Raw genomic sequence first — 24,978 nt, 5'->3', positions numbered from 1 at the left:
CTCTCTCACCTTTTTTTCCTGCTCATCTTTCTGTGCACACTCATGCACACCCAGCACTGCACACCTGCACACACCGGGATCTTGGCGTGGTGTGGAAATCAAAGGGACCTTTGAGTAAAACAGCCTGCCAGCAGGTCCCGGAGCCTGACTCGCCTTTCTTCCTGTAACGAGGAAACGCTCCTTGATGACTGCGTTAGTAAATAATACGATTTGTACTAAGCCTCTGCGATCCCGCTAACTCCGCGACCCGCCTCCCAGAGGTGTTGTGGCCATGGCGCCAGTACCGCAGAGGCCGGTGCAGGCTGGCCCCTCCGGCGGGGCCGAGGAGAGGACGGGGCGGCTAGTCCAGAGAGTACGGTAGGGCGCGCCCCGCCCCCGCTGCCGGGAGCCGGGCTGGGGCTCGGCGGCCACGTCCCCGCGCCGGCCGCGCCGCGGGCGATGTCGGTGGCGGCGACGGGCGGGCTGAGGGGCGGGCGGGCGGTGCGCCCCGCGCCCTGACCCCCCCCGCGCCATGCGGCTCTCCTGCAAGGTCGCGGCGGCTCTGCTGTGCCTGGGCAGCCTGCTGCTGCTCTATCTGCTGGCGGGCAGCGCCGCCGCGCCCCCGCGCCCGCCGCCCGCACCCCCCTCCGCGCCCGCCCGCCCCGCCGCGCCGCTCGCCCGCCGGCAGCCGCGGCTCAGCCGGAGCCCGCCGCGGAGGAGCCCGGCCGGGGGCAAACTCGCCAGCGCCAGGTAACGGCAGCGGCTCAGCCTTCGCGCTCCTGACCGGCGCCGGGACGCGGGAACTCGGCCGGCCCACGCGAGACCGGCCGGCGCCCCACGCGCGACCGCCCCCGGTCCCTGCCCTCGGCGGGGAGCACGCCAGACCCCTCCTGCCCAGCTCCAGCCCGGCCGCTGGAGCTCGCCCGCTGTCAGCCGTGCCCAGCCCCACGCGTGCCCGGGCCCTCCCGCCCTGTGGGTCCCCTCTGCTGTGGCCGCTTGCTGGTGTCTCTTTGCCGCCCGATACGTCGGGCGCTTCCCTTTCCCAGATCTTTCCCCCTCGGCTCTGCGGGTGACCGATGATTAGAAACGCTTGTGCGAACAGAAGTATCAACTTTTTCCTATGTTTTCACTTGGAGTGTGGTTGCCAGAGATGCCACGAATGTGCATGGAGGTGTTACCTCCGCCTCTGGTGCCTGAGTTCGAGCGGGACGATACCTCCTCGGCGTGCCTGTGCGAGGGCAGCCTCTGAAATAGCTGCTTTTCCGTAAGTTTTGGCCTTGTTTTGAAGGCTGACGTGGGGAATGTGGCACTCGCTGGCTCGAGCCTGTGAGGAGCCGCTGTCACGCTCGGGAGCTGCACTTCTGTGAATTTTTCATTAATGCTGCAGGGAAAAGGGAAGGCGGATAGCTGTTTCTGTGTGGTACCACTGGGTTCCAAACTTCGAGGATCCAAGGGATTTTAAGTTGTTGAGCTTTTTGTTTTGAATGTTTTTACTATGTTAATTAATTTAGCAGAACTTTTAAAAAAGAGTTTGAAGTCATGGTGTGTTGTGTTCCCTCTTGCAGCACCTTACAGGCAGAATATTTTTTAAAAACTGTAATTACTTCAGCAAAAGATGCAGGCAGCGTGCTTTCGGTGGGTGGAGGACTGTTTTCCCCTTTGCATTCCAACTATATTATGGTCAGTGTGACCTCATATATCTAATTAACTTGGTATGTCTTTGTGTCTTTGATTCATGGTTCCACAGAGATCTTCTGAATGAAAGGCTATTCCCGTTTTTTGAGCTCTTATTTCTTAACTTATTAAAGCAGTTGGTTTCTTACAAGCATTGTTACCCTACTGAATGCAAGAGGTGTTTACTGTGGCTGAGAATGGATCATGGACAGAATTCAAATGCACGTATTAAAGCAGGATTATTTCCGCTAGCAACTGTACCTCCTGAAGTCATTTTTCTTTAAGGCATATCTCTGCGATTATCATGGAAATCAAGAACACTGACAGAAGGAGCCCACAAAGTATGAAACTGCTAGAGAGTGTAAACAACTGTTCCATTTCAATGAGCTTTTCAGTGAGCATCTTCATGTTCCAAAATTTGACATTATCTAACTTTTCTATTATTTATTGACTTTCAAGTACTTCTTACAAGGTCTGCAGCACAACAAAAAAGAGAGGAACGCTGTAGTTATACCACGCCTTTTCTTCAGATTTGGTCGGGGTAGTTTTTTTGTTGGTTTGTTGTTGATGTTTTATCTTTTGTGGGGTTTGATTGTTTTTCTTTTCCCTCACATCTACTGGCAGGGCATGATCCTGCACCACTGGCACCAGCAGGAGTTTGGATAACTGAGAAGCATGATTCTGTGGGTCCAGTTCTGCCGCTTGCTGAAAGATTCTGTGTTGTGTTAGTTACTACCAAAATAAAATTTGAGTGAGGATATCCATAAAAAAATTTGTGGACCAAGTCGAGGAGATACCTGCCACTTTGGGAAGGCTGAAATGCCTGCCAGTGAGTGCTGTTCTGGAATGGATCACATCCACGCTCACGCAGCGAAGGCATCAGGTGGTGGGATCTGCTTTGCTTAGATACTCTGATCCAAGAAACACTGAAAACAGTGTGAGGCTGTTTCCAGAAGGCTTGGATTTGGAGTGGGAAAAACAGGCAGTGATTTAACTACTTACTGACTTCAGGAGTGAGTATTCCCACTGATTTAATAGGTTTTGCTTATGCAAGCAGATTCAATGTAACATGCTGAATTAGGATTGTTACTGCCTATGCATTCCTATAATATACATGATTATTATTTTAGTTACTCCTTATAAGCAAGGGAAGATTCTTTTTTTTCTTATTAGCAAAGGAAGTTGTTGTATTTGTTTGGTTGTTTTTTTTAAATTTGATCTGAGAGATCATATATGATCTAACTGATTCCTTCAGGAGAAAATAATTCTGATTACGACTGTGTAAGATCTTGTGATCTGATCATGGTGTATGTGTTTATATGTAGACTGCATGATTGATTCAAATCACCTTAGTGAAGTTTTGTCTATGCGAATGTACAAAGTTGTTTTAATTCAGTTTTGCCAAGTTGATGTGTGTAGTTTTGTCAGAAGGATGCAGCTTCTGGGCCAAACTTAGAAATAATCAAAGGCATTATCTAGGATGTACGTTCACTTTATAAGAATCAGCCATGTTGCAGGCAAGGTGAATTGTAGTTTAACTGGGAATTTGTAATACTGCCTTCTGTAGTCACATGGTAATAATAGAAGATGTTAGTTTTTAAGTTTTAAGAAGTACAGGTTTCTTCTAATGTAAGTAATCATACATGATAAAAGCTTAATTTAGTCACATATCATGAGCTGGCTGGTACCTAGCAAATGTTAGTAAATACGTTCATGTGTCCTGCTTTGGTCATTAGTTAATTTTGGTGAATCTAGATGATCATTGCATTTAAGTTTCTGATTATCTTTGAAATCTGATTTTTTGATTGTGGTCTCACTGATCCTTCTGCTTGGAAGTAGCAAGTCCTATGCGTTCGGTGAGATTTTTTTCATATGAAGAATTATAAATATGTGCCAAACCAATGTGTGCAAAGTATCAAAAAGCAAAAGGGTTATTTTACATTTGAAGGGCAGATGTGACCACACTTTCTGTTAAACCAGCGTGGCAAGGCTCAGGAAATGAACTTTTGCCAGCACATTTAGTTCTCTGGAAATAACTTTACCAAAGCAAAACATCTTTTATATGGCAACCTGTCAAGATAGTTTTGCTTTCATTGCCGCCTGTGTGCACACACGTACAAGTTTGGCTTGAGTTTGATAGCCTATCATAACATGCTGAAGGCCCAAGTACCTCATAATCATCTAACAAAGAACCCACTTGATAAAAGAAGAAGATACAAATATCCATTCTGGTTTTGAATGTTTTTCATTCTTTCATTCTCTTCTTTGAGTGGCAGAAGCAGATTGAAACTTCAACGATTTTTTGATAGTCAGCAACTACAGTTGGTTTTGTGTAACTGCAATAAAGTGAGAGAACTTTATTTATAAACATTTAGAGCTTTAGAGAATTTCTAATTTAAATTTTCAAGTGTGAAAGAATGTGTTTCATATAACGACGCCACTGTTGGGACATTGACTCAGTGTTGACTGTCAGGAAAGGAGCCTATTGAGTGAATCACCAGTTTTGATCCATTGCCTAAATCTAACCATGTTTGTGCTGCAAGAGTAAATGAGATCATAATGTGAAGAAGGTTTCAAAAACTAACAACTATATTGCATTTTGTAAGAATCTGCATGCATTATCTTTCTCTCGGGAATAAATTTGAAGGCTTGAATAGATTAGCAGGCTCTATAATGAGATAGGAATGCATTATTTTCAATGGATCTGGATTGATTTAGACAGGTTTTGGGTTAATTATGTTTGAGACACTCTGGCTGTGACTAATAAGAAAATTGCATGTAATCTAAACTTTAAGACCTAGAAGCATACACTATTGTGCTTGAGCACTCAGGCTTCATCTGCAATGTCAATATCCACGCCTGTCAGAAAAAAAATGTATGCAGTAAATAAAATACCATTGGGCAACTGGATAGGAGTCGGTTTGTATTGTTGGAAGGCCTTTGCTATGAACATTTTATTGTGCTACATCTTATGAAGTCTGTCTTCAGCTGTTTCATAGGGATGTATCCTGCAAGTATTTTGTGGTGCTTTCTGTAGTGCTTAATCTTAGGCAACAGTGCTTGATTTTAAAACCAGATAATAATATAGTAGGAGAACAGGAGGAAAGGGAGAGCAGAAGCCATTTTCTCTGAACAGATGGCTAAAACAGGGAACAGGGCAAAGAGTTTGACACAATGTTATATTTGCAATGTATTGACAAGCTACATTTATGTACTGAAATTAGAAGAACGATATCAAGGCAACAAAGACCTTGTGTATATAATTTCTTTACTTGTCCTTGTCAAACACATTAAACTTTAAGGCCCAGGTCACTGAATTGTTTTAGATGCATTTGAACATTTAATTTAGGTCATAAAACCCAATTATAGACTGTATCGATAACCAAGAAGTTGGACTTTAAATGAATGAATGCATGCGCTTGTAAGCATTAAGAATTGGCTAATAATAATTGCAGTACTCTGTGGATCTATGTGCTTTTTAATGTGCTTGGAAATCTCTTGACGTAGGTAACTATTACAACTGTAACAGCTGTTGCCATTTTACAGGTAGGACAACTAAAGCATAAAGAATTATTCACTCACTGAAAGCTTTGCAGGGCCTGACTTACTGAAATAGAGTCAATAACGGTGCTCACTTACCCTTCAGCTACTACCTGAGTACTTCTTTATGTCAAAAGCCTATTCATGTCTTAGGCTGATAACCCAGCAATATATTCTTTCTTTCTTGACAGCTATTTTTTATTCTATGTAACTAATTTGATTCTTTGTACAATTTACCGTAGTATTAACATACTCCATCCTTTAAAAAAAGGTATGCATCATTTGTCTGTTCCATTTGTTGCGTGGCCCAGGAGCATCTGAGCAGTTGGTGTTTTGGAAAACTCTTAACTTCCCAGTATGTTTGCATCAACCACTGGAGCTACACGAAAAACATTTGCAATTAGAGGACATATACTGTATTGAATCAGAATTTGGTGTGTGCCTTATATGAAACCTCAGCTTAGCGAAGGCCTTTGATTAAGCAGTGAGTCTGTTTGAACACAAAGGCTCCTGGTGCTGAGCCCAACCTACCACTGGTAGAAAAGAAGCAGTTGCTCCACCGGTATGAGCGAAGTTCTAACCTCCAGTTTCTCTCTTGACAACACATGATGGGGGCCCTCTTAGCTTCAAGAGGGGATCCAGATAAGACAGCATAGCCATTTATTCTGTGTAAAGCAGAAACATCCCAGATGCTGTTGGTACCACTGGAACTGTTTTGATTTGAAGACATTGGCTGTATCCTGCAGATCTTTAAGGAATATCCTTTCATCCAGATGTTATTTTTCCCTGTCCCTTCCCTTCCTCCTTGCAGTGTATGTACATGCATGTATAAACAGAGGAGGGAAAGGGAGTCGTGATGTTCTTTGCTGTAATCCACTCATTTGCCTTCCTGCAGTTTGACTTTGCCTTTACACCTGCCTCTTCTCAGCCTTCTGGATAATAATTTTGTAAAGGCTAAACTAAAGTTACTATTAAATGCATCCTGCTGTGACACTTTTATCTCCCTTTCTGGCTCACCTTTATTTTCACAGTCCTCTTTGTTTCCTTGTGTACTTACAAAAAATACCAAATGTTGTGTCCCAACATTCTACTGTACCTCGTTGCTGCTTTCCTCACTGACTGTTGCCCTCAGTGTTCCAGACAACTACTGAAGTAGTTCAAATACTACCTCGTGCTCCTTTTCTTGGGGATTTTTGTTCCCACTGAGGCCATTGCAGGCTCCTGAACCCCTTCAGCCCAGACCTTCATGATTCATAATTCCTATTCTCCGAGGTTCAGCTTTCTCCTCCACTCCATGGGATTGGGAGGGTGTCTGTGTTGGCAGGCAGGACGTCTCTTGTTCATTTGTAGCTCCCATGGGCTTACAGGGCATTCTGCTTTCATCATGGGTTGCTTCTGCCGAGCCTGTTCATTGGAAGTGCTTGTCTAGATATACTGGATTTTTCACCACAAAATAGCTGCATAATGGAGCGTTCACTGTGGCTAAAATTTGCAAAGAAAAGCTTAGGGCTTTGGTGTTGGGTTTTGAAATGTTACAATAAAAACTCAGAGTTTTGTCCCTCTCCCAGTGAATTCCATTGCCACAAGCTATACCAAAGCAGTTCTCATCCTGCATATGGCTTGATTTAGAGACTCAATTAAGAGGAAACATTAAAGAGAGAGGGAGCAATGGGGAAAAGGGGATCTGTGTGAGCAGCTAATTATTCACTTCAATAATTCAGTGGTTTTTACACTAATAGGTCGGAAAGTAAATACCACTTCACATAAATGTAGTATTCCATTATTTATGCACTGGTGAAATTGGGGTTTAATTAAGACTAAAGCCTAAGACTTTAAATCCTTAATGAAACATGTTGCTTTGTATAGTCGATAAAGTACTATTGGCTGGTATTGCTTAACATAGAAGTGGATTACCCTGTAGCATAGAACGCTGCTGTTACATAGAGCAGCATTTTAATGTCTGGAAAAGGGTAATGACAGCTCTGATAACTGTCATTTTTCCCCTTTATTTATAACTTTTGTTTCGATATTAACTTTACTGATTAATTGCATGTATGTATTGTGTGTGCTGAGAAGAGGCAGGGATTGATGTCCTCCGTTCAGTGATATGTCGAGAACTGGTGGTGATCTATGATTAGCCTTTTGAACTCTCCTATAACGATTACGATGCTTGTGATGTAGTTGCTTTGTCAGCACTCATCCATCTAATGGAGTATAAACACAATCCATGTTGGAATGTGAATACAATACAGTAGAAACATTCCTAGAGGACATGATTTTACATCTATACTGATGGGGGGAGACAAACAAAACCAAAAGTCCACATTTTCAAAATGTCTTCAACTCCCCAAAAGAACTCTGATTTTTCTAGCTAACAGGTAACTTCCATATGCCTTTTACATGTAGATTCCTCTATAGTCTAGCTGAAATTTATTTTAAGCCTACATAGATTGGTGCTGAGTGAAAAACCCATAGTTTGGCCCTTGACTGCTTGTGGAATATAGTCCCATTCATCTGGGATATGTGAATATGTTTGTTTTTTAAAATCTCTGTTTTAGCAAAATCTCAGGGGTTCCACTGGGTGAAATGGAGAGCAGTCCTTTGAAATTATGCCAGTACCTTCAGGCCAGGATTAAGGCAGGCATTTTTTAGCAAAATTAATTAACTGTAAGAACAATTTACATATGCATGGAGTGGATTTTTTTAAAGTATGGGTGTCATATTCCAGTCCAACCATTATGGGCCTGGTAATGCAGTTACTGGATGTAGTTCTGTGACCTGCATTGTGTTATAAAGTTGGCTAGGTCACAGTAAGTCCCTTCTGGCTTCATAACCTCTGAACAGGGAAAAAAAAGCTATCATTTGCACAGAGCAAGTCGTTGTCTGGTTTGAGGTGCTATTGGAGTAGTTTCATCTGCGTATGTAGTGCAGTGATTTATGCAAATCCAGAAACTTAGGAATAGTCAGAAAAATTCTGAAAATAGCATATTTCTTTGTGTTGTAATTTTAACACTCTTGATTTGTACCATTGTCAAAAATTGGCATGCCGCTTGCATGTTCTGTGGATACATAATCAGAAAAAAAACCCCTTCTGATCCCTTACAAAATGAAGGGGAAGAAAAAACCCTGTATTCTGTTAATGTGGGATTCTCTTCATGTTTACCTCAGTATTATTTATGTGCCTGTTTATGAATTTTCAGGAAGCCTGGAGAACAGAAACATTCAAAAGAGCCTCCATCTTTGCAATGCATGCATCTGGCAGTTGTAGCATGTGGGGACCGGCTGGAAGAGACACTAATCATGCTGAAATCAGCAGTTCTCTTTAGTAACAGGAGGCTCTGTTTTCACATTTTTGCTGAAGATTCCCTTAAACCTGAATTTGAGAAGAAGGTGAGTTTCTTTGTCATTTGGTAAATTAATAAATGAGTTAGTTATAAATCACAAATCTCAGAAAAATTACACTGACATCAACAAGTAGCAGCTAAGCACTTTTTTTTTTACTGTACATGGTTTCTAAATTCCTTATGCGCGCATATTTTTTTTTAAAAAAGCTATATAACACGTAGTGTCTAATTCTTCCTCCCTATGTCTTTCAGTTAAAAGAATGGCCTTCCTCATATACAAAGAAGTTTGAATACAACATTTACCCAATAACCTTCTCAGTAGGAAACGCTCAGGAATGGAAAAAGTTATTCAAACCATGTGCAGCCCAGCGCCTTTTTCTTCCGGTAAGGCACCTGGATTTCTGAGTAGATTGCTTCAGGAAAAAGTTAATTCCACAGAAAGGAAGCTTTGCTGGTGTAATATTAAAACCATTTTCGGGCTGAAACATCTGCTTAAAGATATTTTAGTCTGTGCTTTAGCCACTTAAAAAAAAAATCCACAAAACACCCAAACCAGAAATCCAGCCTCGCTTTTTGTCCTGCTAACAAAGGATGTGTGTTTCTTGTTTGTCTGTAGCTCCATTAGCCTCTCAGACTCTTCATATTCAGTGCAAGAGCTTTTTCAGGGCAGATGCTTTCAGGGTAGATGCAGTATGCCTTCCCTAAATAACATTCTTTTCAGCGTGCAGTCATCATATCCTCTTCACCCACTATCTCCCTTTCCATATGTTAGCCCTTAGACTGATGCTTTCAGCAATCCATTTTCATTGAGTTTTATTTCTTTTTCCAAGACTGTCAGGTTTGCCCTTAAGGTAATAATTCCAATGTGGTGCCTAAAATGAGATTTCGTGCAAGAGCCCTGTGTATCCTCGGATCTTCAGATTTGTCTGTATATAAATTTGTGTTCTTTACTGCATAATACTTACTGTCATAAACTTGGAAAATATATAAGGTTGCTGGAGAGAAGGAAGGTGTCGATAACTATTTTGCATATGCAGAAATATCTGAAATCAAAAGAACTTTCGCATAAAGCAACTTCTGTGGAATTGAGAACATCTATCAAAAATATCTTATGCATTGCTGTTGATTTGGGTTACTCCAATAAAGTGACGTGCTATTCATACGATCCAGATTTCTTCATTGCTGTCTTATGAGAAATTGGAGGGGGGGCTGGACACACGAAGAAATCTTTACTTTCTCAGATGGAAACCATCAGGAGACAGCTGCATGTCCAGATACGTGAACTATGAATACATATGTGAGAAAATATGTGCTGTCAGCAGTTCTGCTTATCTGCCGTTTAGGGTAGACTATCATATGCACAAAGGCCAGATGGGTTGAAAGTAACTCCAGCTTCAGCAGGGGTCCTCTCTTCCCTGAGTAAATATTTATATCACCTGGAAAATAATCCCTGAGTGTTAGCTTGTTCAACACAGATTGTTTGTAAGGATGTACTCAAATGGGGCTATTTTCACTGGGTAAACACAATGCTTTGTTGTTATTTCTTTGCTATCTTTGTCATTTTATTAGACTCTGATCACAGAAACGGTTTTGCTTTTATTTGTCATCACCCTTCTGGTGACAGAAAAGGGTTCTATACTCATGCTGATTCCTTTAGGCTGGGCAGTGCTTTTTTGGTTCCTTTTTTGTTGCTCACATGTTGCCGAAATGCTCCAGTAACTTCTTGTAAGGAATATTACACTGTTGCATGTTGTCTTAGCAAAACTAGGAGGCAGCCTGAACTGTAAACGTTTTTTTCTCTTGGGGCAACTACAAAATGGGGTTTATAGCTTTGAATGGAAGAGGTTGTCCAAGAGTAGTTGTAGCTGACACTAAGTTGATGTGGATATAGTAAAGAAAACAAGTTGTAGCAAGAGCTGAGGTGGCAAGTGTCTAGTTGGACTTTGGTATTCAAGTTCACAGGCTGACAGAACCTTGGGCTATTTCTGGGTAATTTCAGCCACCATTATTTTTTTTTGGTGCTTGATAACTAGGTTCTTATACGTCATTTGAACAAGACAACGCTGCAGGAATCCAGTCTGCACACAGCACGAGCAGAGTGTTTCTAGTGTTATTGTTTAGAGAACTATTTTGACTTTTTTTTTTTTTTAATAAACACCAGTGGAATGTCAGTATCCTGTTTTTTTAATCCTTCCCCGTACTAACCATATTCCCCTGCAGCAGCATAAAATGTGACTGGACTTAGGGAGGACCCCAGAGAGCAGGAGTTGAGTTTATCAGCTGTTTAGCTCTCAGTTGTGCAAATCGTCTTGCTCCTGATAATGCTAAGCCTGAGTGGAATGTGAATCTTTGATTCACAAGTGCCTCTCCTGACACAGAAATCTCTCTTCTGCAGCCCCAGCAGGCATGTGAAAGTGGAGAGGAAGGTATGAGGAATGTGTTAAGGGAAAATTGTGTAAGAATCTTTCAATGGTTTTAATCACTGATAAAACTACAGCTCTGGGATGTGATCCTGCAGCTTGTAGTAATGAACTCTTTTGTCCCAGTTGATAGGTTGATGTACTCATTCCCAACTTGTTGAATCTACTTGGGTTGCTAAAATATTGAGGAAGATCATGCAGCATCCTGCATTTAGTGGAGGCGTTCTGTGACATCTGATCACATTTGTCACTTATATGCAGGGAAAGTAGATTGAGCCTCCATGTAATCTCACAAGTCTAAATCTCTCGCTGTGATCTACTACAATAAAACCATCAATGGGATTTGTAAAGACAGAATGAGGAAGATGCAGATCTTAACAGGAACACAAAATGAAACTTTAAAAATAAACTAGGACGGTAATGCTCTCAGCAATCACTTGAAACTGTTTTGTAATACTAACATGGATGTTAAGACACCAGGTGAAAAACTGTCTTCTGGTCCCACGAATGGTGCGTACCACAGAGCTGGCTTGCAGCTCTCTCTGTATTGCTGCTTTGGAGCTACCTAAACAATCAGTTAAAGTATCATGAAATGCTTAAGGGATTTTTTGATTATTTTAGTTCCAACAGTAACTAAAATATAGAACCCTTCTGAAAACACTTAATCTACATAAGAGCTTTTAAGGTAGATTAGCAAGATCTCTGTATTATGGCTGTCCTCTTGAGTACACTCAAGTATCCAAACCAGTGGATCAGTGGCAGCACTGGGAATAGATGCCAGGACATTATCTAGACAAAAGTCTGCATCTCTGTTGTAACTTGAGTTAATTGCTTACTACAATTAAATTTAGTAACTCAGATTCATGGTACTGCTACCTTAGTACCAGGATTTGTGATTTGTCCCTGATTTTGGATAAAGCTCTGATAAACTGCCTTGCTAGCCATTGCAAACCATTGGGTAGCACAGCTTCACAATACACCAATGTGTGTTTACACAGTAGCGTGGTATTACTTGCCAACCTTGCTAACATATGGAGAATCTATGGAGACAGAAGTTGTGAAATCAAATTACAGATAATTGAGGTTCTAAGTCAAGTGTCAGGCTAAATATAGCCAGGTTTGTGCAGAACTTTTTGACAGATTTACTAAGAATACTCTATATAGCTGCAAAAAAAAATCACACTTTTTTAAGCTGTAAGTACCTGTTGACTGAGGAGGAAGTCAAGCCATATTCCTCACCATTCATTTCAAAAATCACAGTCTGTCAGGTATGTCTACATGGTTTATGGTAACAAGCCTGACCTCAGGCTACCAGGCACAGACTTGTGTTGCTTATGTTCCAGGTCAGATGTGTGTCATGTTGAAGCTGCAGTCCTGTCCCTCTGGTCCGCCCTCACCGTGCAGTGTCTGGTTCAGGCAGAGTGAGCTGGAGGAAGGTCTCTTGTCCCACAGGGTCACCATGTGTTACTCAACTGCTTCTGACATGGAAAATCAGCACAGCCAAAAATACAGCATCCCCTCTCGTATGCTTTGGAATAAGTAAAAGCTAAATATTGTTTTAAGGGCTGTGTAAAACCTGAAATATTTTTTTGAAAACTCTGTTTACTTTGGAAACAGAGCTACCTGAAAGCTACGGGATGTTGGGAATGCTGCAGTTCTTTAGATGACGTTTATCCCCAGTGTAACTCCTTTGAAATCACAGGAACTATGCGAGGAACTCTTAGAGCCATAATTTCTGAAATCGAATTCCTCTAAGTTAAATGCACAGCCAGGAGGGGATGTGATCAATTCAAACTGACACGTGTAGGTTTTAAATAAGTCCTAACACTTCACATGTGAAAGAGAAAAGTGCGAAGGGCTTTAAGGAAGTAGCACAGCTTTTGTTTTTAGCCTGTTGGGTGTCACGGCAGTGCAACACCTCGGGCACAGGAGAGGGAAGAACCTTCTGACAAACCAGAAAGGAGAGTGTGTGAATCCCGAGTGAAGGAATACAAGGTGGAAAGCGTGGGGTCCAATGCTGTTAGGCACCCACTTCACAAAGAACTGAAATATCTGCATCCATCCATTTGTATGTAGGAAAATTATTTCAGTCTGCTGACTTCCACAGTTTTAAATTTATGTGTATATTTATGGTTGCTGAAAGAACAGTGTTATGCTGGAAGAAGCACTGCCCACGCTGTCATTGATGCTTGGGAGGAGTGTCTATATGCACCCATTAAACTTCTGCCTTAACCCTCTGCTGTAAAATGCCTGAACTTGGCTTTTTAGCAGGGCACCCTTAGAAAAAATCTTACATGGAATACAGTGTGCTGTGGATCCCTCAGGCAAAGTCTAATAGCTTTTTGGGGTGGTTTTTATTTTTAATATATTTTGATTTTATATACATCCCTATGAATTAGGGCTTCTAGGTGCTACAGAATAATATACAATATCCAGAATATCCTTAAGATGAAAAACCCTTTCTTCTTTTCAACTGTCTTCCATTGATTTACTTTTAAAGTAGCTATATTTTTTCTTTTTTTCTTTTTTTCTTTTTTTTTTTCTTTTTTAGTATTGCACTCCAGGATACATAACATTTGCAAATATTTGCCTCTGAGCTCTTACCATGTTATTGAACTATTTGTGTGACTCATATATTGATACCCTCATATGCTGTTTTGTATACCAGAAGATGTATTGCTACAACCTTCCATCCAGCAGAATTATCTGGATTGTGTTGCATTTGTTTACATGGAGTTTCCTATAAGCACAGCTTCTGTTTAAAATGTAGAGACACTTGCCTTCTCCTGCTCGTCCTACTATGTAGGGTAACATGTAGTTATCATGTCAGAAATACAGGTCAGGGATTTGTTAAACTTGGCTAAACGTCAGTCTGAATCCCAAAGTGTTCAGTCAGGTAAAAAATTTAATTTAAGTCCATACTCACAGATTTGGCATCTTAGTGGATGCCTCCTGAGCCTGCTTAAAGGTAATTTTTCCCCGCACTTGTTCAAAATCTTAATGTTCTCTCACAGGCAATCTTCAGTCACAATACATTTCAATTTATGTAAAATCCAATTTCTTTAGCAGAATTTATTAAATTACTTGCATGAATAGGAGCATTTGTCATTAGTATCATTGCAATTGGATGACAGGGTGATTGTTCTGTTCCAAAACACGGTGAAAATCAATAGCCGTTTGGATTTGCTTTTTAAAGAAAGAGAGAGAAATAGGGCTTTTGGCTGAGACCACAGTAAGAAAATTTCAGTCCTTCAGGAATATTTGGACAGTTTTAGCAAATAATGAACAAGAGCAACAAAAATGCAGTTGGAACTGCTGGTCAGCCTTAGCTGAAGATATTTATTACCTAACAAACAACCTTACACATAGCTGGTGCAAACATCAAGGGAGAACGTTGAAGCACTATATAATTTGCCCCACTGAAATAAATGAGTGAGCATGTAAGGATTTGGGTAGCCACAAGGGGGAACGTTGTCAACAAGAACAGATTAAATATCCTGAATCTAATTTACAGTTTACAGCCTTCTGACTTGAATAATGTTACTGTGGTTATTCCTGATACAAAGTCTGATAACAGAGATCAGAATCTGACCTGATAAGTTTTAATACAACAATTCTATTTACTAGGCAAATTTTGTTCTTCAGGAGGATGCACACATGTTTGTGAAGGTTAGGGTTTTCTTAATGTGAAACATTTATATATATTAATACTGAGTGTGAGTCTTCTAGGAGCACAAGCTTGTAATAGGAAAAACAGTCATTAGAAAGGCATATGGAACATGATACCAAATGGAGGTGAAAAGTTTTCTGTTATATTAGCTTACCCTGTCTGTCTGTGGAGGAAGGCATATGTTTCATTAAGGTATGTGCTAGCCAACCCAGCTGCAGGTTCAGGATCCAGATTAGCTGTTGCGACTGATTGTGGAAGCGTCTTTCACACACAGAGTAGCAGATTCATAAGATACCGTATATTATATCATTTTCAATAGTAATCCTTTCATAATCCTTGCTATACAGTGTGCAAAAATTACACGTTTTCTACAAATGGCTATTTTTTTTTTGGTATAACAATACCACTTGCAGCTCTTTAAAAGAAGTAACAAAGCTATGTAAATAGATACTATCTGCATTTTAGTTCTGAACTGATACTAAATAGGCCTTGCAGGTTTTTTTGAGAGCCTAGTGGATTACTGTTTCTTTTGAAGGTTAGAATCTGACTTCTGTGGTCTGGTAGCTGTTTTGCTGTGCAGTTTAAAACAAACAAACAAACAAAGCAGCAAGCCAATAACCTGATAACTGTCATTCCTGTGTGTAATTACATTTAGCTGATAAATCAATAACCTCTTTGAAGCTATCCGTTTAAAATAAAAGTACCTTTTGCCAATAATCTTCCTTTTGTTTTTTATTTGGTTTCTTTTTCATCTCTTCCTCTCCTCCCTATGCAAACCTAAAAGGTCATTTTAAAGGATGTGGATTCTCTCCTTTATGTGGACACTGACGTTCTCTTCCTGAGGCCCATCGATGACATCTGGCACATCCTTAAAGAGTTCAACTCAACACAGCTAGCTGCTATGGCCCCAGAACATGAAATCCCAAAGATTGGCTGGTATAGTCGATTTGCGCGTCACCCTTATTATGGGACAACTGGAGTCAATTCTGGAGTGATGCTAATGAATTTAACACGGATACGCAACACTCAATTCAAGGTGAGAAGAAAAACAGCTGTTGCACAAACTAGGGATTTATGTGTTTTTCACATCTTGTAAAACTTAGTAAAATCATATGAAGTTTGCAATATAAAGAATTGTGAAGATATAGAATGTATATTTGGATACTACAAGCAATTATAGTGAAAACTTTTGTTAAAACAAGTGAAACTTCCCCAAAAAGCTGGAGCACTGAGAACTTGCAGGTGGAGCAGTCTGTTAGCAGTAGTAAAAACAGCTTCGACATTTCATTTTCCCTTGAAGAGTACATGAAAGAATAAACTCAAGGATCTTCAGAGCAGTCACTGTATTGTTTTTAAAATAGAGAAACTTCATGTAAATATCCAGGGAAATTAATAATTTTTTGTATCCTGCTGCAGATCAAGTGATTCCATGAATTGATATAAATGAGAAGGGGACATTTTTTCCTCCCCTCTTTTGTGAAAGACCTGACTTGTAAAATCTGTTTGTTTTGCTGAGTATGAATTCTCTCATCTCTTTAAAAACTTTATTTGCCCTGAGTGGTTTTGTTTCTCAGTGAAGGCGAGGGATTTCCTATACCATTACAGGAACAGCTCGAGTGAAAAAAAGCCCTTGCTCTTAATATCATTAAGATTCCTGGGGAAAGGATGGTAATTTTTAGTCTGCAATTTTCCTCACTTTTATACCACAGTTTTCACCTTGTCCCTGCATTTTTCCATTTTTCCACTTTTTCTCCCTCCTCTTGTTCAGAATAGAAAGATTCTGAACAGCAGGAGCTGACATCAGAGCTGGACCCAGGAGACCTGGCTTTCCTGTTTAGATAAACAAGGGCACGGTCAGCTCTGCTGTTGCAACCTTATCCAGGTCTAACATTTCCTGGAAGTTCTTCATTTTTCATCTGGGTATCTGGCATGGCTTAGCAGACTAACAAATATGTGGGTGCCACACTCCGAGTCATATATCACATCACTGTTCACAGTATTAACCCATTGCTTTTCTTTTTCTGCCCTGCAGAACAGCATCATACCAAGTGGTTTGACTTGGGAGGAAATGTTATACCCATTATACCAAAAGTACAAAAATTACATTACATGGGGAGACCAGGATTTACTAAATATAATTTTTTACTTTAATCCAGGTAAGTAATGATTCTTGGAGTCATGATTATCTGTGTTAAGAAAATTTCTTGAACTAGAAAAATTAAGAAACTGCATAATGTACTGTGGCATTAAGTTAAGGTGGAAGTGTACTTGGGATTTACAGCCTATGAAAATACTTCTGAAAGCGGTGCAGGTAGTGGAGCTTGGACTTGGTTCCACTGAATAAGTACACGTGTTTTGTGGAGATTCTGAGAAAATAAGGAAGTATAACATTAATGATCAAATGCAGGAATGAAGTTCAAGTTCTGAATGTGCCGAACAGTGTCACCGGACCAGGGCCTAGCTGAAAAATATTTGTTTCAGGTGTTTATCTGAATGTGAAATTGCCAAACTTTCTTCAAAGTTATGCTCTATTGTTTGGAAATTCAGCTGAATTCTGATATTTATGCAAATGAGTAACACAGCTAATATAAACACAAAATGGACACAGCCATTGGAATATCTTGTCTAAAACCGTTGCCCTCCTTCACTAAGTTACTTTTTAAGAAAGGTGCTTCCAGCCTCTCAGCTGAACGATCCAGGCTCAGCAGGCACCAGGGTGGTGTTGTCCATATTCTGCTGCTTAGATTTGTGCATTTTGTACTCTTCTGTATTCTCCCTGCCCTGGGACTGTGGGGAGCTATGGAGGACTTCAAGCCTCTCAAAACCTTGTTGTCAGAGAACAGATGGCAACACCCACCTGTCCCAGTGTGTGACCAATATGGACGTACTTGTCAGCCCATGAAAATGTCGTATCTGATTCCTGCCTGTCACAACTTGTAACATTTTTGGTTTGTCCTTTGTTTCCTCTTGAATTGGAGTTGCATTCTCATGAGTGTGTATTTCCAAGGAACTGGCAAGTTTAGGCATCTTTATTTTAAAAGGGTGTGACTTTGTCCACAAGTGCTGAGACAGTTTCTGGAAATTCAGCCTCTTCCAAGTGTTTCACACTGATCACATAGAAATGCCTTCAGGCACTTCCAAAAACTGTAATGTCTGAGAAATGCCAGGATTTCAAAACTGTAGCATAGTACATGCTTCCCAAATAAGCTGAAAACCTTATTTCATGCCTCTGAGTATGCTGAGTATCCGTTTTTATTTGCCTCTCCTTGTTTCCTATGTGACCTCGTATTCCCTCAAGTGATCTTAAGAACAGAATAAGTTTGGATTTATCTTTATTTATTCTGTTCCCTTTTCTTTTCCTCCAAGGAGTCATAGGGTAGGTAATTGGATATACCCAAATCCAGGCAAATAAAAGGAGAGAGCAGAAGCAAAGCAATAAGCTAACATCTGTTTACTGCAGACAGATGTCAAACATCAGTGTCTCTGGTACACCATGTATTACCCTCAATCCTGGGGAAAAATAAAATGGAAGAAATCTTCATTATGAAATAATAAATTAATTTACAAAAAGAAATTAATGTTATGGGAATAGGGTCTACTGGAGGAAGAATAAGATGAAGCCAGATCAGTCATGAAGTCAAACTCAAGCTGCTAACTTTAGCGTGGAGGAAAAAAACAATTATTGCAAAAATATTTTAATTTTGTAATGAGAGCATTTTCTATCAAATCCACAGGTTGGGACTTTTTTCTGCACCCTAGTCTGTCTTTCTCTTGTAACTGGTAAATATTTTTTTTTACAAATTACGTAACATCAGACTGCACAAGAAAAGAAAACAAAAGAACTGGATACAACTAAAATAGAAAACCAGACTTTCCTGAGGCAGCTGCAAGTGGCATTTTATAGATGCAGTGCATTGGTTTATAAATCCACAGAACTGTGTTACCTGGGGCCTGAAAAGTTGCTCCCTTTTTCCCATCTCTGAAGTGTGTTCTGATGATTAATGAATTTGAAGGCTTGCAGAACAGCTGGAGTTTGAGTCCAGCTGTGACAGCAAAAACTTCATAAAAGCGTCACGGTGAGAAGATCAAGAATACTCAAGTAACATGTAGGAAAACTAATAAGCACCTGATGACATCCTCTCCACATAGTGATCTGCTGATGAGCTGTACTTGCAAACATCTGCTCAGGGTTAATGGAAGGATCCCCGTTAACTGCAACAGGTTTGGATCAGGACTTACAGCTCTTCCTGTGCTTTCAGCGGCACTGGGGAGCAATTCTGAACGTGTGATAGGTCAGACTGAGTGGAAACCACTTACAATTTACCCTTTCTTGAGGAGTCTCCTACTGGAGAGGGCTTGAGGGAAGAAATGTTTCAGAAACTTTTTCGGATACTTCTTCAAGAGCCACACAGGACCAGCTGCAGGCTTCCTGGGAAGCTAAGAAAGGCCAAGTGAGGAATTCAGTCTTCAGTGCCTCTGACATGACCTGCTGGCACAGGGCAATGATCATTGGACTCCATTTCTGAAGCAAAAAGTTCACAGGGACTGGCATGATTTATTGTAAGCATATTGCAAATACTGTGGGTGCATAGAGAAAGTTTAAAAAAAATCAGTATGAGAAAGGAGGTTACAAGCTCTGTTGAGTAGTTAGGCTCATTTTTAAATAACCTGGACTTGTGAAATTAAGGGATGACAACTCTTAGGATTGCGCATAAAACACCCTACCTCTTGTTCTCTGCTGTATCTCAGTATAATAAATTGTCATAGCCTCGATGAAAGCTTCAGCAGCAAACACTGGATATACTTTGCAAGCTTTCCCATGCCATCTCCAGAAGGACTCACGATTTTGCATAACCCTCGCTGCCGTGTGTGCTTCTCTAACAATTTCTGTAACTCTGGAAACTTCTTTACTAGGGCAGAGGACCCTGGCTGGTGCTGCCTGGCGCATACCCTCTGGGTTTGATTCTGTCACTTCCATCTTCGTAAACTGCTCTTGGTTTATGTTTGCACTTGGTCTTTGTGTTGCCCTTGCTTTTTGTTAGTTCAGGTCCAACAGTGCTGAGGTTTGTACAGTCATCCTTTGAGGAAAAGGAAGCTTTTAAGTCTAGCTGCTGCTTGGGATATTTGCAAAAGAAGTAACTGATTTTTTTTTTCTGATCATCTGTCCCAGCTATTTTACAGAAACATGGTTTAATTTGTCGTAACTCTTGTTTGATGTGTCCTTTTTTTTCTTTCTCCCTGTCTGCCCTGACACTGGCAGAGTGTCTTTATGTGTTTCCATGTCAGTGGAACTACCGTCCTGATCACTGTATGTACGGGAGCAACTGTAAAGGTGCAGAAGAAGAAGGTGTCTCTATTCTCCATGGAAACAGAGGTGTCTATCATGATGACAAACAGCCTACATTCAAGACACTCTATGAAGTGATACGTGATGTAAGTCTTTTATCTCGATAGAGGCAGTGCTTTTATTTCAGTGCAGATCGCTGCTTTATCTGGGTGACTCAGATTGCTGTTCCAGGTGATCAGGCTGAGCATAGTTGTGCTTTGTGTACACACATCAGACACAAAGGTTGCTTTGACCTCTCCTGTGCTATTGCATGTGTATATTTGAGATGATTTAAGTGATCCTTCTTCATATCATAGTAAACTTCTAATCAAAAAGGCTGATAAATTGCTTTTCTATAATACTGGAGGTGGGGGAAAAAAAAAAAAAGTGTTTGAATAGAACTCTTCCTGCTGGTAGTGCAGCTCTGGGCAATAAATGCCCAATGAAAGCTTGTCCTTCCTGAGCACTGAGAGCCTCTGCGCACAGGGAAGGCAGAAGCTTGCAGACACAGCTCCATATTTCCACTTTGAATGTCGTATATCTACAACTCCACTGTCTAAAATATATGTTTTGTTACAGTATCCCTATGTTAGTAAATCTCCTTTAAATACAGACTCTAGAATACCAGTGGCTCCAGTTGATAGGCTTTGATGACACCCTGGGATGGTGAAGGACAACTCATTGCCTACCTATGTAAGGTGTTGTCTTACAGAAACTTCTAAAATCCCATTTTGTAACTAGTGAAAACCAATAATTCTTTTTTCTTTTCTTTAGTTTCCATTTGAAGACAATCTCTTCCAGTCTTTGTACTACCCTCTGCAGTCGAAGTTTCTGGATACAGTGCACACTTTATGTGGGAGAATTCCACAAGTATTTTTGAAGCAAATTGAGAAAACTATGAAGAAGGTGTATGAAAATCGTGTCATTGTCTACTTGGGGGCGAACCACAGATACTAAATGTAGCTATATTTTTATGCAGAGTTTCTAGTTCTTGTACCCTATCTCATGAAATATATAAATGAAGGGTATGAACGAGCTCCTTTACTGAAACTCAGAATTAAAATATTTTCCTTATCCAATTTCCTGATAAACCATGAAATTACAAAAACAGAGGAAGTTTACCTAGAAGTCTACCTAAACTGTCCTTTTGTTCTCTTCCTACATTTATTCTTGGTTGCAACACTCATGATTGATTCTCACTTTTATTTTACGAATTCAGTTTGATTATTTGTTTAAGTACAGCTGTATTCACTGTAACTTTTTTTGAAGTTGAGCAAAAGCTTGTACTGATATTGGGCTTGACAAAGAAGTTACGATTTGAGCTATGTGACACATAGGGAATAAAACTCTGGAAGTGATAGGGCAAATATTCTTGACTGTCATAAGAATGCCAAATTACAGAAATGATCACTCTTGTGGTAGGATAAGTGAAAATTTACTATAGCAAGAGGAAAGTATTTTCTTAAAATTGCACTTCTGTCTGAAGGTATATTACCTGCTATTCTTCACATGTAGGACCTAAGAGTTCTCTTACTCAAAAAGATGAGGGGAATAGAAGTGCCTATTTACTTTGTATTTTACAGCACCTTGTGCCTATGATTGTCATTTTCCCCTTCTGCTCTTCAGTGGTTTTGTGAGGGCTTCTCATGAAGGAATTAGAAGGAAAATAATTACAGCATAAATAAGAGAACAGTGTACAAGGAATGGGAGGGGAGTGTGGTGGAGGCTGTGGCACCTGCACAGCTAATGGAGAACAGACAGAGAATTCTTTCTCGCGTGGAGTACAGCCATGGGCCTCCCCTCCACTGTCTCACACTTTTAAGAATGTATTCCTTACCTGGGTCATAATAATTACATTAGGCACAGTCCAAGAATATTGTGAATGAAGAGTACAAAACCAGGTACTATTGATCTGTTTTCTTCTTTAATTAATCCTCTTTAATTGCTGTTTACTGCACAGTACTAATGCAATGCCACCACAAGCTGTTCTTCCATCACTGCATTGGGAGACTGAGAATGCTGCCTCGGACGCACCCTGTCCCGCTTCGCCAGAAACCTGGGGCATAGAAATATATTTCTGTTTGGTGCTTTTGTTCCTGGAAGTAGAATGTTTTATGCTAAGGTCATAATGAATAGACCCAAAGTGAATAAGGATACAAGATGGCTTTGATGTTTATTTAAAATACTTCATTTAGTTCAGATTTTGAAAGTGTGATGATCGTATTAGGACATGCACAGACAAGAGCTAATTAAAATTTGCAGTAGCTGAAAGGTGCTGGGAAACTCAAAGTGAGGACACTCTTAAAGAGCAGCAATACAAGAGCAGACTCCCAAAGGGCATTTTCTAAATGTAATCCCCAAGGGGTGTGTGTAGGTGAGTGTTTAAGAAAACAGCAGAGAAAATGATCTCACTTTTCAAGTCTGTTCAGCAAAAAAAATTAGCCATTAGTTGGAACTTCTATATCTAATAGGCAAAGTCGGAGAGAGGTGAGGAGGGTGAAATATGTGAAGCTTTGCTCTAATGAAAGGAAAGCTGATACAGGTTGTGTATCTTGTACATGTAACACACATTTATTAGAGATAAATATTTGGGGAATGTGGATGCGGGAAAGGATATATTTCCTAAGTTAAAAAGTAGGATTTCTGAAGAATTGCAGTTTTGAGGATTTCTACCTTATTCAGTCAGGACTGATAAGAAAAACAATCTTCAAGAGAAAGTCCTTTTAGTTTGCACATTCCTCTCTCCTTGTGTGGCAGCTCATGAAAGGAGGGAAAACGCAGGCCTTGCTGGCACCTCGGGCTGCCAGATAAACAGGCTGTGCAGAGGACTGCAGTGCCGGCAAACTTTTGCCAAACGCTGGAGTGTGAAAAAGTCTGTGACATGTCTGTAAGCGTGGTGTGTGAATGACCCAGCGTGGCAAACAGCATTGCTACGGAGTCCTCTGGGGAGCGGAGGTGTCAGGTTAGAGGCTTGTGATAAGGGCAGATGGGCTTGGTCCAAGCAATTTCACTGCAGCTCTGTACTCCTCCTCACAGGCACAACAGACAAATGAACTGCTGTTTGCGCCTCTGTGTGGTGCAAATTCTAATCAGCAGTTTGTGTGTGTTTCTGACTCAGGTCTGTTGTCTTGCAGCCTTTGCCACGTAAGTGTAAATCAACACGCAAAGGGCAGAGGCAGCTCTGCATCTATTTTGATTGAAAGCCTGGAATTTCCTATTGAGACCCAGAAAGGCATTTAAACTTAAGTGTAGAAGTTACTGTCTCTTGCAACTTGCCTTAGTACTTTATGTTTTAACTGAAGTTTTAGTTGCCACTTAAAAAGAACAGTACATTTCTAGCTACAGAGGAATGTTTGAAAATGTAACCCAAATGGACCTTGAGGACTTCAGAACCAGAAGGCAAAGAAAGGAAAAATTCAGCAGGCTGTTTTAAACAGTTTGAGATAACATAAGCCTAAATAATGAGAGGTTAAACTTTTTAGGCTAGCTGGCCACTCCAAATTCCTCATTTCTCTGGTATCTACACGCCACAGAAAGTCGCAGAGCAAAAGTCTTGCTGCCCAGACAGTTGCAGCTCTGGTGCTCAGCCTCTGAAGTTTGGGAGGTTGTGATTGCGTAAGCTGTGATTCAGCAAAACCCTGCAACTACGGGCACATTAAAATGAAGGAATGGAATTCATTACAAAACAAAGGCATTACTGCATATGAAATGATTAGAGATTAAAACAGTGCTTTTCATGTTTACAGGAGGTGCTACATTATGTTTAGAAAGAACTGTGTTATGTTCTCAACAGCTATTAAAATACATGAAGTATATGCTTTAACATGAAGACTTTTGTTAATGTAATATCAACTTGCAGGAAGAATGGGGGAGGTTTCCCCCGCTATGCTTTTTCTAAGAAAAAAAAGCTACAATTTGAGTACTCCAAAGCATTTTAAAACAATTATGTAGCTTTGATTGGTTTTGTTGCTAGAACTATTAATTTATATTTTATTACAGCTTCCAAAACCATATTGTATTTTGGTTTTAACAGTAGTTAATTCTTATATTAATCTTGTTTAGAAACCAGGTTTCATTCATTTCTTATTTTATACCTGTGGCTAATTCCTTGATAATTAGCCTACATTTATTTTAATAACGGGATGTGTAAATACTTATATAGACTTTATATCCTCATTTCCCCTTCCTGTCATGTATTTTAGCTATTTCCGATGGTATAATGTAAGCAAAACACCTTTGCTAATGTAACACCTTGAGCAGGGTCATCATAACATAGGGGGGGAAACGAAAATAGTTCTCTTTAATTGAAGAGAAACTCCAGCACATGGAATGTGTTGATAACAAAGGAAAAGAATCACCTTTCACACTGAGAAAGAAAATAGAGGACTGCACCCGGGTTATGTGAATGGAAGCCCTAGCCCACCAAAAGTTTGATACTCTGAATTTTGCCTGTGTGGTCGGTAGGCTGATACGCAGTGCATAAAGTTAAGCATGTAAGCATGTAACCAGGGCCATGCTGTATCAGCGTCTAATATTCAGGTTTTAAATTTGCTATCTTATACTTGAACTTTCCGAAGATAGATAAATAGGGGCTTTATATTAAGAGCTGCTGAGCACCTCCTTTTAGCCCAAAGCCATTTAAGAAAGCGTCAGGCGACCAGTGTGCATTCTACAACACAGAACCGCCAGAGCAGGAAGCGTTTGGTTGCATCATTTATATAACCTCAGAGTTTTTCTAGGCGATTTGCCTGCGTAGTACAAAGTGGGCTCAGAGAGCTTTGCTGTCATTTCACTTACGGGTGGAAACTGGAAACTGCTCTGTGTGTTTGTGTGTCTATGTGTGCGTGTGTACACAACAAGAGCGCATGTGTCAAGAATTCTGTACCTTTTCTCTGTCATTTAATTGCTTGTTTATTTTTGTTTGACAAGTGCACCAATTGTTTATAGCTCCCAAGGAGGCCTAGCAGTGCATTTCTGTGTTAAGATCCTTTGGCTTACATTACAAATAAATGAAGTTTTAAGCAA

General features: G+C 40.4%; 1 protein-coding gene across 2 annotated transcripts; it reads left to right on the top strand.

Annotated features, from left to right (window-relative positions):
• The first annotated feature begins 383 nt into the window (after positions 1–383).
• GXYLT2 (glucoside xylosyltransferase 2) lies at positions 384–24,978 on the top strand. 2 transcript variants are annotated; one of them, XM_065642731.1, is made up of 7 exons: positions 384–729; positions 8,394–8,583; positions 8,790–8,921; positions 15,412–15,663; positions 16,660–16,783; positions 19,888–20,060; positions 20,728–24,978. In XM_065642731.1, exons 1-7 carry the CDS (start codon positions 512–514, stop codon positions 20,908–20,910), a joined length of 1,272 nt encoding a protein of 423 aa, XP_065498803.1. In that variant the 5' UTR covers positions 384–511; the 3' UTR covers positions 20,911–24,978. The 2 variants fall into 2 exon arrangements, with proteins under 2 accessions (XP_065498803.1, XP_065498804.1); XM_065642732.1 differs by lacking the exon at positions 384–729 and adding an exon at positions 1,173–1,243.

Source organism: Caloenas nicobarica, chromosome 11, assembly GCF_036013445.1.
Source record: "Caloenas nicobarica isolate bCalNic1 chromosome 11, bCalNic1.hap1, whole genome shotgun sequence".
Taxonomy (NCBI): domain Eukaryota; kingdom Metazoa; phylum Chordata; class Aves; order Columbiformes; family Columbidae; genus Caloenas; species Caloenas nicobarica.
This window is presented reverse-complemented; position numbering and strand designations above follow the sequence as displayed.